Below are 14,353 nucleotides of genomic sequence, written 5' to 3'. Positions count from 1 at the left end.
CTACCCTGCTCATGCTGTCACGTATCTCTCTCTCAAAAATAAATAAAACATTTAAAAAAATTTTTTTAAATAAATAAAGGAATGCTGCAACACTTTAGGAAGATGAATCTGCTGGCAGATGCCTTATCCTGGCCAGTTGTGACAGAAGTAGAGAATGGAGGTGGGGGGTGCGGTGGGAAAAGACCCGTGGAGCTACGTGGCAGAATGCAGGATTTTAAGGAAGGAGTGAGATAAGTTAGCAAGAATAGTAGGTGTAAACCCTTCCCTTTGTAGCAGATGGGAAGGAGGAAGCCGGGTAGGTAGCTACGTTAAGAGCCACATGGAAAAACTCAGGAACGGTTCTGCGTGGTCATAGGCAGAGGGAAGTCAGGCAGGGAGAGGGAAGAACCCCAGGTGCTTGAAAGGACAGGGTGGACAGGTGCAGGTGGGGAGAGACGGAGAAGCATGTTTTTTTTAGCTACTGTTACAGGAGAGCTCAGGGACTGACTCTGCGTGAGCTCAGCTCCTGGAAGTTGCCCTGGGCATTCTGTTACGTTGTCAGGAGGCTGAGGACTAGGAAAAGCAGCGCCTGCATAATGTTTATCTAAAGCTTTTACTTTTTACTCTATTGTGAGCTTCAAAGCAATCCTAGCTCATCAAGTATCTCTAGTTAAAAACCTATACCCATTTTGTAAATATACTCCAAGATACTGTTTGGTAGTAATGATTTATGGAGACACGTCATCTGTTTGCTGTGTTCTTGAATACATTCAGTAGCAGAGGCTCTGCATGTAGCTCAGGACCTAACTTCTAGGAAGAAAACAGTATATTCTTTTCTTCCCAGGGACACTCGAACAGACTTCTGATCCTATCTGTGATACTTCAGTAAACATTTCTCGCCACCAGAAATCATTTACTTTCTCATAAAAGGAAACATTCATAAAGAGTGCTAAGCTGTCTTGTGCCTGTGGATTAAAAACAACAGCTTGTCCCTGCAGGCCCTAATGACCCAGTAAAGGTTATGACATAGGTGATGGAAGTAAGGTTAGATGTAAAATACAAGCCCATTCTCCTTTCTCTTCCGGCTGCTGTGAAGGTTGTCTCTTAAATACCAAAGAAACATTGGGGATCAGAAAATTAGAAGAATATGAAAATACTCCACTTTCGACTTTGATTCTTCTTTTTTTTTTTTTTTTAAGTTTTGCTGCTTGAGAAGATAGAGCATGATGACATCTGCAATAAAACGTTGAAGATCACCGATTTTGGGTTAGCGAGAGAATGGCAGAGGACTACCAAAATGAGCACGGCGGGCACGTACGCTTGGATGGCCCCTGAAGTCATCAAGTCCTCCTTGTTCTCTAAAGGAAGCGACATCTGGAGGTGAGCACCCTGCCTTTTGCGAACGCAGACGTCAGCAGAAACTGGCCACTCTGCTTCCTTTAAATGAGTCCCAAAGTATTCGGGAACTGAGCCTAACAGAGAATGCAGACCTTTTTTTTTGCAGATTTCTTAGTTTGGGTCAAGATGTAAGCACAACAGGACAGGTAACTTGAGGTTTTTATCATCATGACTGCCACTTGGTAGGAGAACCTTCTCGTTCAATCTGAGGTTTGATGAAAACTGCTTGTAACTTGAGTTAACACTAATGCCTAGCTTTTGTAAGGCTTGTCATAAACAATAGTACGTGTTTACTTTTTTTTTTTTTTTTAAGTAAAATGTTGATGCCTCATGATTTACAGACAATAATAGCACGGAAGGACTTTGAGAACCAAATTCAGATCCACTCCTTCATTTCATAGTTTGTATCATCTAAAGATTAAAGCTTCTAGTTTGAGGATGGAGGGCTGGAGTGAATGGGTTCCCAGGTTAGCTAGATTTTCCATTCAGCTATGTCTCATCGAGGCACAAATATGCTATCAGTAATAGAACAACAAAGAAGAATCAGTATGTTCAACAGTTACAATGTGCCAAGAGCTTACGTACCTTTATTTAAAGATCATCTTCTGTAGCTAGTGTTAAAATTCTAGATTTTTTTTACTGTTTTTTAGATATGATTTGCATGCCACACAGTCTACCCATTGAAATGTACAGTTCAATGGCTTTTAGCATATTACTAGAATTGCATATCTATCAGTACAATTTTTAGAACATTTTCATAATCCAAAAAAGAAATCCTGTGCACCTCAGCCATCACTCTGGACCCCTATCCCTCCCCGCCCCAGGCAACTGCTAATCTACATTTTGTATCTTTGGATTTGCCTATTCTGGGCATTTCCTGTAGATGTAGGCACACGACACATGGCCCTCTGTGACTGGCGTTTTCAATTAGCCTCATGTTTTCAAGGTTCAAGTTGTAGAACAGGTCAGGATATCCTTCTTTATTGCCAAGTAATCTTCCATTGGGCTGATTGCCACCTTTTGTTTGTCCATCAATCAGGTGACGGGCTTGAGTCGTTTCCTCGCTTTGACGATTCTGCATAATGCTGCTGTGGACAATCATGAACAAGTGTTTGTGAGGATGTAGGTTTTCAGTTCTCTTGGGTCCATACCTAGGGAGCAAGCCCCTGGACCATGTGGTAATTCCATGCGTGGTCATCGTTCAAGGACCACCAGATCGTTTTCTAAAGCACCTGTTTGCATCCACGATCAGCGTCTCGGCTACTGACTTCTCCACATCCTTGCCAACACTTGTTGTTCTCAGATTCTTTTTTTTTTTTTTTTTTTAATATTTTTATTTATTTCTAGGAGAGAGAGAGAGACAGCGTGAGCAGGGGAGGGTCAGAAAGAGAGGGAGACACAGACTCCAAAACAGGCTCCAGGCTCTGAGCTGGCAGCCAGCACAGAGCCCCACGTGGGGCTCGAACCCACTAACCGCGAGATCATAACCTAAGCGAAAGTCGGACGCTCAACCACCTAAGCCACCCAGGCGCCCCATCTCAGATTCTTTTTTGACTCCAGCCATCTTAGTAGTTTGTGAAATGATTAAAACTCCAGGGGTTTTTGTTTTGTTTTGTTTTGTTTTTTACACAATAAAAAGTCTAGCTGAGAGAAGTGTCACTTGCTAAGAGTTTCTATCTGTTTGGTAGCGAAACTGCGATTGGAACTCAGACCCACCTTCCGAATTTGGGATCCACAAAAATTGTTTTCCCCTTTTAATCATTGGATACTGCAGAAATTACTCTCTCCCATTCACACATCCAGTTAGTGACAGACTTTCTGTTACTAGAAGGTCTAAGGTTATTTCTTTTAATTTAAAGCTTATCCTCCACATTTTAAATAGAACTGAATTGTTCTACTTAGGACTTTTAAGGAATTTATCAACTGGGTTGGGGTTCCAGAGTGTCTTAGGAGTGTTTTTGAAAACCACAAGTGCTTGAACTTCATCCCTCACTTAATGAATTAGACTCTCTGCTGGTGGAGACTGAGCAGATGTGTTGTTAGGAAACATGAAATATGTTTTTCTTGATTTACTCACAGTAGTTTTTTGGCCAAATGATAATACCAAAATACTCCATTGGAAGAGGTGATTCTATTGAGAAATTCTACTTCAGGACTCTAAAAGCTGGTAAATACATCAGGACCAATTTTACATTCCAAGTAACATTACTTAAGGCTATAACCCTTTCATTTTGTGTGCTTCTCTTATAAACCGTATAATTACAAGCTGTGTAAATGCTGGACTATCTGTATAAATGCTTTATAGCAACTGCATCTATTGTAAACAGAGAAGAATCAGGAGATAAGCAAAAAAAAAAAAAAAAAAATCTAAAGCTAGCCAAAATAGGGGTCCTTAGGTCCATATACTCCTTGGAGAGATCTTCTCTCAAAATCTATTTATTTCTAACTCTGTTTTTGCAAGTTCGATGATCTGATTTCCAGTAAAAGCAGCTCGTTAGAAGGGGAAGAGGGATACCAAGCTGGTAAAAGTTGGCAGCTGAAAACAAAGTAGGTGATGCAAGAATAACATGAAACGCTATGGAAAGGACTAGAAACTGCTGACCTCTCAAGCTGCCTAGTTGTGGAACCAAACATCCCACACCCCTGCAGAATGCATTCATACACTCAGCCGTACTCTTGAGTCCTTGGATGTCAGGATGCAGAGGGGTGGGAAGGCCCCTCTCTGAACTCCACATTCCTTTGCCTCAGCATCTCCTGTCCTGTAAAAATAATGTCATTCAAGAGACATGACCTCACTCTGTGCAGTAGATGAGTATACTAGCATGTGCACGAGTACATTAACTAGTAAGTAGACTGATCATCTCTCACCGTCCTTCTTCCTTACTGGCTATTACACCAGAAAGGAACTTAAACAGTTGTCATTGAATTTTTACAGTATCTCCTGTGATCACTGCACCTCCACAGAATAGGTAACCACACGGCACTGAGACGTTAAGAAATCTCAGGGTTATAAAGCTGAGAAGTAGTACACTCCCATCCCAGGCTGCGAGCCAGAGTCCTGCTAACACCATCCTGGCTCATCAGGCCATTGAACTCTTAGGAGATGGCTTTATTTATACCGTATCCTATCCATTTTCAGAGAACAGAAGTATATGCATTACATTCTACACATAGTCCCATTGAAATAGTTCTATCTCTTCATATCAGTTCTTAACATAAGCCCTCTGCTCTCTAGAAAAAGGACCTGTCTTGAGTTACTCGTTCGTTGAAACTCCCAACAAGCAAAGTTATGTCATTGTTACTGTTTGTTTTCATTCTGTTATGTGCTAATGGGAATAGCAAGGAAGTAGCTTTGAATTTAGACAGTTTTCAGTCATTTTAAGGGATTTTTTTTTTGTCTCCTCCTCTGACTTGATTTTTGTTGATTGATCTATAAATGAAGTTTACTTCTTCTTGGAATTAAAGTTTCTCTGAGAATGCACCATAATGTAGATACTTTTTATGACACCAAGCAGGTAATTACCTTTGGAAAATTTTGGCTTCCACTTAATTGCTAATAGTTACAGCATTACATATATAATTTACAAGCACTGCATTAGAGATCCCCCTTTTTTCCAATATAAAACAGTGCTTTGAAATGGCAGGACAGATGTCACTGTTGTTTTATAGATCAGCTAATTCACGATCACCTGTTAAGGGTTGTGCGAGCGGAGACATAGCTAGTAAGCTAAGTGATACTCCCGAAACTCGCACTCCAGTCTGCTGAGTCAAGATCCAGTTGTCTTTCACTGGTGCCCTGTTCCTCCGCCTACTCGTGGAAGGAGCTCTGGACTCCGGGGCCTCAGGACTCAAACAGGGAGAGAATGCCTAAGGCCCCACTGATTGGGAACATCCCGCCATGGCTACCTTCTTATTCTGAACATTTTCAGTGTATAGTCTAGCATCCAGTAGGCATGAGTGAAGAAGTCGGTGAATGAGAGGTTATCATATCCGGGGTGACCTGAACCTGGAATCCAGAGAGTTTCCAGCTCTATTTGCAGACCACGCCTTCAGAAAGGGCTTGCTATAGTCTATTTATGATGCTCTGAGTCCCCACATCTCTTTCGATCAGAAAATAAGCAAATGAGACTCAGAAAGCAAGTCCATTGCCAAAGTTAAGTGCATTTTTGGTGTTATTCTGAGCTGTTCTGTCTTTTCTTTAGACCTATTTTTCTGTCTGCTATCTTTAAAACTATGTTTACATGTTACATAGAAGCAGCAAACATAAGAAATGAGAATTAAATTACCACTCTAAATTTCAAGTGTTTTTTTTAACGTAAAGTTAATACTTTTTTCAAAGATTAGAAAAGTAAAGAGGACTGTACTCATTATGTTAGTAGAATTAAAAAAGAACAAACATGACTGTCCCTCACCTGCCTGTGTGTTTCCATTAAAAATCAAATGGGATGTCTGGAGCAGCTCTGATATTTCATGTCTTAACAAAAGATAATTGGTACTTCATGTTTTAAAAAATATAAAGGGAAACTAAGGCACTAATGGATACAGAGTTACAGAAAAGAGATGTTTTGTCCCACCAGCAGGCACAGGGAAGCCCAGGCTGATTTTTTTTTTTTTTCTGGTCCATTACAATTAAGCAATATGGTAGAAATATTAGTAACACATCTCTTAAAATATAAAGGGAAAGGCAGAAAGAGAAACAATTTCAAGACAGCCATTTAAAAATAGCCAACATGGGGCTGCCTGGGTGGCTCAGTCGGTTAAGCAGCCGACTTCAGCTCAGGTCAAGATCTCACGGTTTGTGGGTCCGAGCCCCGCATCAGGCTCTGTGCTGACAGCTCGGAGCCTGGAGCCCACTTCAGATTCTGTTGTCTCCCTCTTTCTCTGCCCCTCCCCCGCTCGTGCTCTGTCTCTCTGTCTCAAAACTAAATAAACAAAAATTTTTTAAAAATAATGAAAAATAAATAAAAATACTCAACATAGCTCCATCTAAGTCCTGTAGGGTATAGCACGAGATTTCTGTGGGGCTAGTCTTCAGCCTCCTGACAAGAGAGCCCAGCGCTCAACCGACTGAGCTACCCAGGCGCCCCAGAAGAGAAGATTTTTAATCGGAGCTGGATGAAGGTTCCGATGCCACCACTTGTGTTTGGAAGAAGAAGACACCCTTTGACCCATTTAACTTCATGGCAATTTTGCTTTCCAGCTATGGAGTCCTGCTGTGGGAGCTGCTCACAGGAGAAGTCCCCTACCGTGGCATCGATGGGCTTGCTGTGGCCTACGGGGTAGCCGTCAACAAGCTCACTTTGCCCATTCCATCCACCTGCCCTGAGCCGTTTGCCAAGCTCATGAAAGGTATCTGTGCACCTCTGTTTTGTGTGTCTATGGAAGAAAGGGGAATCGCTCAGGAAAATATCTGTGTAATTTGTATCCAAAAGGATACTTTTCTGTGATTCTAATTTTCAAATGCTTTTAAGCAACGGTACCATTTTATGAATCAGAAACCTTTTCTCCACTCTCAGATGTCAGGTAAAGTATTGATGGATTAAGTAACTTTTTCAAAAACAATCCAGTTTTATCAGTGACTCATTTATGTACAGAATCCAACCGAATGGTAATAAAGTTTTCCCCGTGTACACCAGTAGAGTTCAAAGACAGAATTTAGTTGGCTCCATTCTGCTATTTTAAATCCTACCTAATGATCAGAAATGTTTTACGATCTTAACCGGCTTGGTTTTGCCATGGCCTTATCTAGTTGATGCTTATCTTTTAAAAATTAACTAACTCCTTCTGTAAGCAGCTAGTTACCTTCCTTCATTATGAGGCCATTTCTTAGAACCTCTCATGTGATTATAGCATTTTAGAGATTTCAGTTTTCTTGGGTCAGCTTCTAGAACTCTGTAAATTACCCGGTCAGGGCAGCATAGGCCCTTGGTACACACAGCTCATGGTAAGGCATGGAACGTACACATCCAGCATTTGTGTCATATAAGAGAAAGAACAAGGGGCGCCTGGGTGGCTCAGTCAGTTGGGCAGCCGACTTTGGCTCAGGTCATGATCTCACAGTCCGTGGGTTCGAGCCCCATGTTGGGCTCTGCTATCCGCTCAGAGCCTGGAGCCTGCTTCAGATTCTGTGATTCCCTGTCTCTCCTGCCCCTCCCCCACTCAAGCCCTGTCTCTCTCTGTCTCAAAAAAGTAAAAATAAAACATTTAAAAAAATGTATAAGAGAAAGAACAAGAGCCTTACCTAGCAGCAAATATTATACACGCCACTGACCTGGGCACTGTGTAAAATAAAATTTTCAAAATCAGCATCAGTTGATTTTTCAGATCTTCAGCAGACACCATCAACATGGGCTGAAAATCCGGCCGATGCTAAGGTATGGAATTAATATGGTTCTGGTTTATTTCAGAGTGCTGGCAACAGGACCCTCACATCCGTCCATCATTTGCCTTAATCCTTGAACAACTGACTGCTATCGAAAAGGCAGTTATGACTGATATGCCCCAGGAGTCTTTTCATTCCATGCAAGATGACTGGAAGCTAGAAATTCAGCAAATGTTTGATGAACTGAGAACCAAGGAAAAGGTGAGAGAGATACATTCATTGCCCAAGATGTTCTTTGAGGATTATGGAAAACACGAGTCAAGAGCACTGTTAGCATTATTGTAAAAGATTTTCAGACGTGAATAGTTATTGATTCTTCCGGCTAAGATGAAACAAAACACAAGTGTCCTCGAAATGTATAGTTGGAAAAGAAACTATCTTTTCGTAGGGAAATTTTCAAAAGTAAACAAAAATTTTTTTAAAGAAGAGAGCCTAGCATACTGAACCCTTTGCATAAATTCACCAGCTTTAGTAATTGTCAGTGTTTTGTCATTTTATACAGATCTTTTTCCCATTATCATCTTTTTTTAATGGAATACTTTAAATCCTCAACTCATGTCCTTTTCCCCTTAAATCTTAAACATGCGTCTCTGGTAAGAATTTTAGAAATAACTTTCTTGCCATTATTATCGCAAAAAGTAGCAGTAATTCCTTACTGTCATATAATACTCTGTACTCAAATGTCACAGTTTGTCTCAAAGGTGTCTTTTTAAAGTTTCTGACTCTATCTTTTAAAGCGTTTCTTATGCTAGGCAACCTCCCTAAAACACACACACACACACACACACACACACTCACAAACACGCACCCTTTCATCTCCAAGGAATTGCTTTGTTGGAGAAACTGGGAAAGTGTGTGATTTTCGAAACTTTTAGTATGATGAGTTAAGTTCTGGTTGGTTTGTTTATTTTGAGAAGAAGCACTAAATAAACATCTACATGAAACGTGCTGAAGTTGCATATATGCCACCACATACAGAGTGAAATAGGAGAAGTAAAACTACACAGCCAGTTGGAAGGCAGACTGGTTGGGAAGCGAGTGCAATTGCTGATTGGTCTCCTTTGGTGACACAATGACTTCACGGTCCCTAAGAACCCCAACTTTACAGCCTGGTTCTGTGCTACAGTGGCAGTACTTATTTTTTTTTTTTGAAAACACTTTTGTAGTACTTGAGCATTTTGATGAATCAAGCTTTATTCTGCTCGTCTGAAGTGTATAATTATCCACGAGGTTAAGTTCTGTCATATGTGCAATAAATGTCTGGGCTAAAGTACAACACTGTGATTTTTTGATAACCTTTACAAAGCCATGCAATTGACCAGGAAGGAATTTTTTTATGCCTCGTACATGTGTGGTTCTAAAATAGTAGAATCCTTTTTAAGAGGGCAGTGACGCTTTGCTAATAAAGAGCCCACCTGCCAATTCAAATTTATAATATTAAAACACGGCTGAGAATCTTTCCCCCATGTTTGAGTAACTTGGACTTGTGCGGTGAGGCTCTGTACTACATCTCTAGACTTTTATATTGCCCATAATACTAAAGGCCTATGGTCAACCCAAGTGCAAAGAGGGACTCACAAGCTGTGGCTTGAATATATGTGCATAAATATTTGTTGAGCCAGTATTTATAATACTGTGCATGATACCAAGGTATTGCATGCCCGGATTCTGTCTTTGAGAAGCTTCCGTCTACTGTTGTCTCACTGAATTGGGAATTAATACAAGGCCCATCACGGGTGTTCCCCAACATGCAAATTGTTTTCTAAAAAATACTTAGAATGTAAAAATGTGACTATGGTGAAACTGTTCTGAGTTTCAAGGTTATGTTCTGGTTTGCTTTTCCCCAGCAAACATGTATGGACCATGTACTGTGTGCTAGGAGCAGTGTTAGCATCCTGGGGCACAAAAATGGATCCAACGGTCTGTTTTCTTGAGGCCCTTTGAATGCCAGGATCTTGGGATCTTGTGGACAGGTTTTTAAAAGGGGCTGCACATGCATCTCGGCACCGTTTTCCAGCCAAACATTGAAGTCAGAATGTACCCCTCACCCCCTACCCAATCTTCTTCCTTCATTCTGCTTTCTTCTTTCTGTGACAAACGGATTGCTTACTGTTCTCATAGGCGCCCAGTCTCCAGAGTCTTTGAAGATGTTTCTGGTGGTCCCCTCTGTGACCGAGACCATCAGTGGGAATCCCGCCCCCAATCCCTGTCGTCCTCACTTACCACCTGCGTCACTGCAACAGCATCTTCCCAGGTTACCCTGCGTTCAGACTTGTTCCCCAAGTCGGTCCCCTCACCACCATCTCCAGTGGCCCTTCTACAGTGCAAATCCGAGCATCTTTCAGCAGCCAATTTCTGTCCCTTATTGATTTCCTTTGTCCTTCCATATTTAGTCTCGCTTTGTCGCAACCGGCCATGAATTCCGTGCACTTCCTCTGATGCCACGCTCTTGACCTTTGGTCTCCATATACATTCTCTTCTCTGTCCATAATACTGTCCCCTCCTTAGCTTCTCACCCAACCTCACAATCGCTGGCTCCTTTACTGTGAGTCCTTCGTAGCTGCCTTCCCTCACCCTCATGCACCAGATAAACTGTGTCACAGCAGCCCACACTGAGCTGGCTCTGAGTCCGACTTCAGTATTAGCTCGCTTACGTGTTCTTGGCCTGCCATTTCTGCTAGATAATACGTTAATCAACTACACTATCTTATGCTTGGTCATTCTCATCCACAACATTGAACAAAGTACTCAGCCCATGGTAGATAGTAAATAAATACATGAAATTAACCCACGCAAAGTTTCTTAATATGCTCCTAATGTGTATTCTAATTAATAAGTGAGTGATATTAGTGATTATCGTTACCCTTATTACTCTCTCAAGGGAAACAGGGAATTTAGAAGCTCACATTATAAATCTTTTCTGAATCTTATGCCATCAGAGAGCTTTCCAACTCAGCTGCTTACCTTTTACTTATGTGTTCTTGAGAGATGCCCACATGTGTGCACAAGGAAGTTTTGGTTGTTCTCTGAAGCATGATTTGTGATAGCGAAAACCTGGGATTGGTCAGTGTCCATGAACAGGGAATAGACACCCAAACTACTGTATACTGATTCAATATATTCAGTATTGATTCAAACTGGAAATCTGCAAACCAATCAAAATGAATGAATTCCAGCTACATGTTTCAATGTGGATAAATCTCAAACATAAGATTGAGTGGAAAAATCGAGTTGTGGACAAATAGTTACGCTAGACACCAGTTATGTAAATTGATAAAACACATGAACCAGTGCCCTTCAGATGTACAGAAAGACGGAGGTATGGATAAGGGAGGGTTACGGGGCAACCGAGGAACAGCAGATAAGAAGAGGGAGAGGGTAGGGGCGCCTGGGTGGTTCAGTCGGTTAAGCGCCCAGCTTCAGCTCAGGCCATGATCTCACGGTTCATGGGTTCAAGCCCCGCCTCAGGCTCTGTGCTGACAGCTCAGAGCCTGGAGCTTGCTTCAGATTCTGTGTCTCCCTTTCTCTGACCCACCCCTGCTCATGCTGTCTCTCTCTCTCTCTCTGTGAAATAAATAAAACGTTGTTTTAAAAAAATTTTTTTAAAAGAAGAGAGAGAGGGTAGAGTTTAGAGCGTGCTGCATGGGAGACGTGATCAGATCTGAGACGGATGGGGTAAAACCTTAGCATCTGTTAAGTATTGACGGTGAGTGTAGGGGTATTTGCTGTTCTCTCTAATTGTGGTATACTTTAAATATTACCTAATTTTAAATGATTAAAATAAAGTTCAAAGTATGTAAAGGCTGAAGTCACTTTTTTTTTTTTTTTTTTTTGTCGAGTAGTAGACTTAGGTAATTCAGCCCCTTCTTAGATTTTTCACTATTTTGTAAGCTGGAAAATACAAAACAGTCAGGTACAACCTTAGACAGTGGGTCTGATTGTCGGCACCAGGTTTTAAAGAGCCCCCCAAGGAAGATGGCCTGGAAGGCAGAGGAGGAGCTGGAAATCAAGTCTGAGCAAAGAACAGAAGGGGCACAGAAGGGAATGGTAATTGCAGGGGCTACCTCCTCGGAGGGAGGAGACGTGCTTCACGTTGCAGAGTTTGGAAGTAAGACCTCTTGGGTCAGAGCTCCAGGGCTTAAAACGTGGGCCCAGAATCAACAGTTTTCCTGACGCTTAGAGCAGACGGCAGCTCAGTAGACTGCATTCAGCTTCCTTCCCTCGATTCTAAAAACAATGATAGACCCACACCTCCCTTTTTTTAAATATAAGTTTTTAGCCGAGTGCCAAAATCCATAGCAGTCTCAGCCAGACAGCTGGCTGGACCCGGAGGGGCTCTTCCCTGCCTGCTGACCTCCTCCCCATTGAAGGTCACAGTCACACTGCTGGCTCCCTGGGGTGGTATGGGGCTTACCAGGTGGTGTGTGCACAGTGCTCAGAGCGGTGCCCATTACTTGGCAAGTGCCAAAGAAAGCGGTGGCTTTGATTCGAACCAGAGCAGCTTCAACAGCCGCTGCCAATCCCTGGCCCAGGCATTCGGGAAACTGGGCTCCTCTGAGCAGGAAAATGCTTGAAAATGACTGGCCGGCTTACTTTGTAAATCTTGTATTTCATTGAAGGATTACTTTTAGCAATACTGTTAATATGTTTTCTTGGAAACTTTAATACATCTTGTTGACTTAAAATGGTAGAGAAGAAAACTGATTTTCTTTTTTTTTTTTTTTGCACTTCCCCAAATCGTTTTCAGGAATTCTAAGATTAGATGTTTAACAGCAAATATAAAAAAAAATAAAAAAAGATTTTGGGGAATGGGAGTGAACTTAGAGGAAAAGTAAAAGAAGTCACAGGATTTTAAACTTAGGGGTGACATTATTAATAACTATGATTTTTATCTAGTTTATTTATTTTAGATTATTGGTCATTATGACGCTGCAAGATAGAAGGATATCCAGTGAATTAACTCTCGCTATATGTTGTGTAAAAGTCAAAAAGCATGCTTCAAGAATGCGTGTCTTCCCTTTCTCCATTTGGGGGTTTACAGTAGTTTCTTTATTATTCTTTGGAATCATTTTTGAGCCGTCCTCCAGTGGTTTCTTTGTGCTTTTGCTTTTCATGTGATGTTTGCACCGTGTTCCTTCAAATACCGCATTTATGGGATCTTGTGAACCTTCGACTGAAAATTAAAGAGGCTATCTATGGCTTCTTGGGTGTTTTTATATTTGTATTTTGCTCAAAGATTTCTTCTATTGGCCTCTTTCTCGACAGAGTCAAGAGCGCAGTGTTCGTACGTGCACTATCTCCCTTTCTTATTCACTGATTGCTTAAGGTAGGAGGCGTCAGACTTGGAATTAATGGTCAGTAACTTGGCTCTGCTCTGCGTTATTCAGTAAACTGTAGCCTCCACAGCTATCAGTTCCTCCCTAAATTCCTGGCTTCTTATCTCTGTGTGTCTGTCTTTGTGCACTGGGTCCATGCACCTGTTTTTGAACCACCATTGGAAGGCATGCCACCATTAATGATTAACATCTCCTGCCAGGAATCTGGATTTGCCATTACTAGGCTGCCCTGTGCCAAGCAATTAAGCAAATATTACTGCTTAGAAATCTCAGCAACCAAAGGAATTTTTGTTTATGCTTCATAATTTCAAAGTATTCAAAGGGGTTCTAACACTCCAGCCCTTTTGTTTTTCCTCTTACTTTTGAACGTCTTAAAATTCATTCAGAAGGAAGAGTACTTTGGCTGCTTTCTCTCTGATCTTATCTTTTTTCTCTCTTAAGAAGTCCTGGGCGAGTGACTTTTTTTTCTTTTTTTTTTTTAATTTATAAAGCCATCGCCAGGGGATCCTCATTTTCATCTGGGCCCCGGAATTAAAAACGGTTTCTTCTTCAATTATTGTAGTAGTAACACACAAAAAGCCTAATTGAATTTGCTGGCCTTATCTGTTCCTTATGCCATTTCATTCCACAATGGCTAATTGGATTGATATCACCACCGCTGAAAAGTAATATCTTAATAAGAGGGCAGACAGTAATGAGTTAGAAATTGGAAGTGTCTTCTGTCCCCAAATATACGACAGTAAGATCTCCAGTTTGGACAAACTGGTTGGAAAAAGCCATCAGTTATATAAGGGATTTCAGAATTTTTTCCTAATATGTAGCCTTTTCTTCATTTCCTTTTCCTTTCACATAATAAATAGTAGTTTGTGTCTGGCATAATGTAACGAAGAAATACTGATCTGGTTATAAATAAGAATCAGCTGGTACATATTAGCAGCAGTGACTTGACTATCAACTGGCCTTAAGTAAATCTTTTGCACTTTTGTAAAGTTTGTTTAGAAAAATTAAATTTAGGGGATGTTTCAGAGGTGAATTTCAACCCACTTTGGTAAATTTGCAATTAATTCAGAATTCATTGGATCTGAATAAATAATTTTTTTTTATTTTTTAGAGCTCCTCAGTCTCTTCTTGGTATCATTATATTTATTTACAGAATGAGGATCTTCTGTGTTTTCCTCTATGATAATTGTACTGACAGCCTCCAAGTATTTTCTGAGCCCTTCTATAAAAAGTCCAAGGGATTAGCAGACTTGAGTTG

At 41.1% G+C, this 14,353-nt stretch overlaps 1 protein-coding gene across 2 annotated transcripts in view; it reads left to right on the top strand.

The window, feature by feature from the left end:
* The window catches only part of MAP3K21 (mitogen-activated protein kinase kinase kinase 21), a 52,251-nt gene that overhangs the window by 16,834 nt on the left and 21,064 nt on the right, over nt 1–14,353 (top strand). For both annotated transcript variants that reach the window (XM_039248844.1, XM_039248843.1), the window contains exons 2-4: nt 1,179–1,359; nt 6,578–6,726; nt 7,785–7,960. In XM_039248844.1, coding sequence (XP_039104775.1) covers nt 1,179–1,359; nt 6,578–6,726; nt 7,785–7,960 — 506 coding nt within the window. The remainder of the gene's footprint in view (nt 1–1,178; nt 1,360–6,577; nt 6,727–7,784; nt 7,961–14,353) is intronic.

The sequence above is a fragment of the Hyaena hyaena genome, unplaced genomic scaffold (genome assembly GCF_003009895.1).
Source record: "Hyaena hyaena isolate Hyena2069 unplaced genomic scaffold, ASM300989v1 scaffold_319, whole genome shotgun sequence".
NCBI lineage: Eukaryota > Metazoa > Chordata > Mammalia > Carnivora > Hyaenidae > Hyaena > Hyaena hyaena.
The sequence above is the reverse complement of the archived record's forward strand: the minus strand, read 5'-3'. Positions and strand labels throughout refer to the sequence as shown.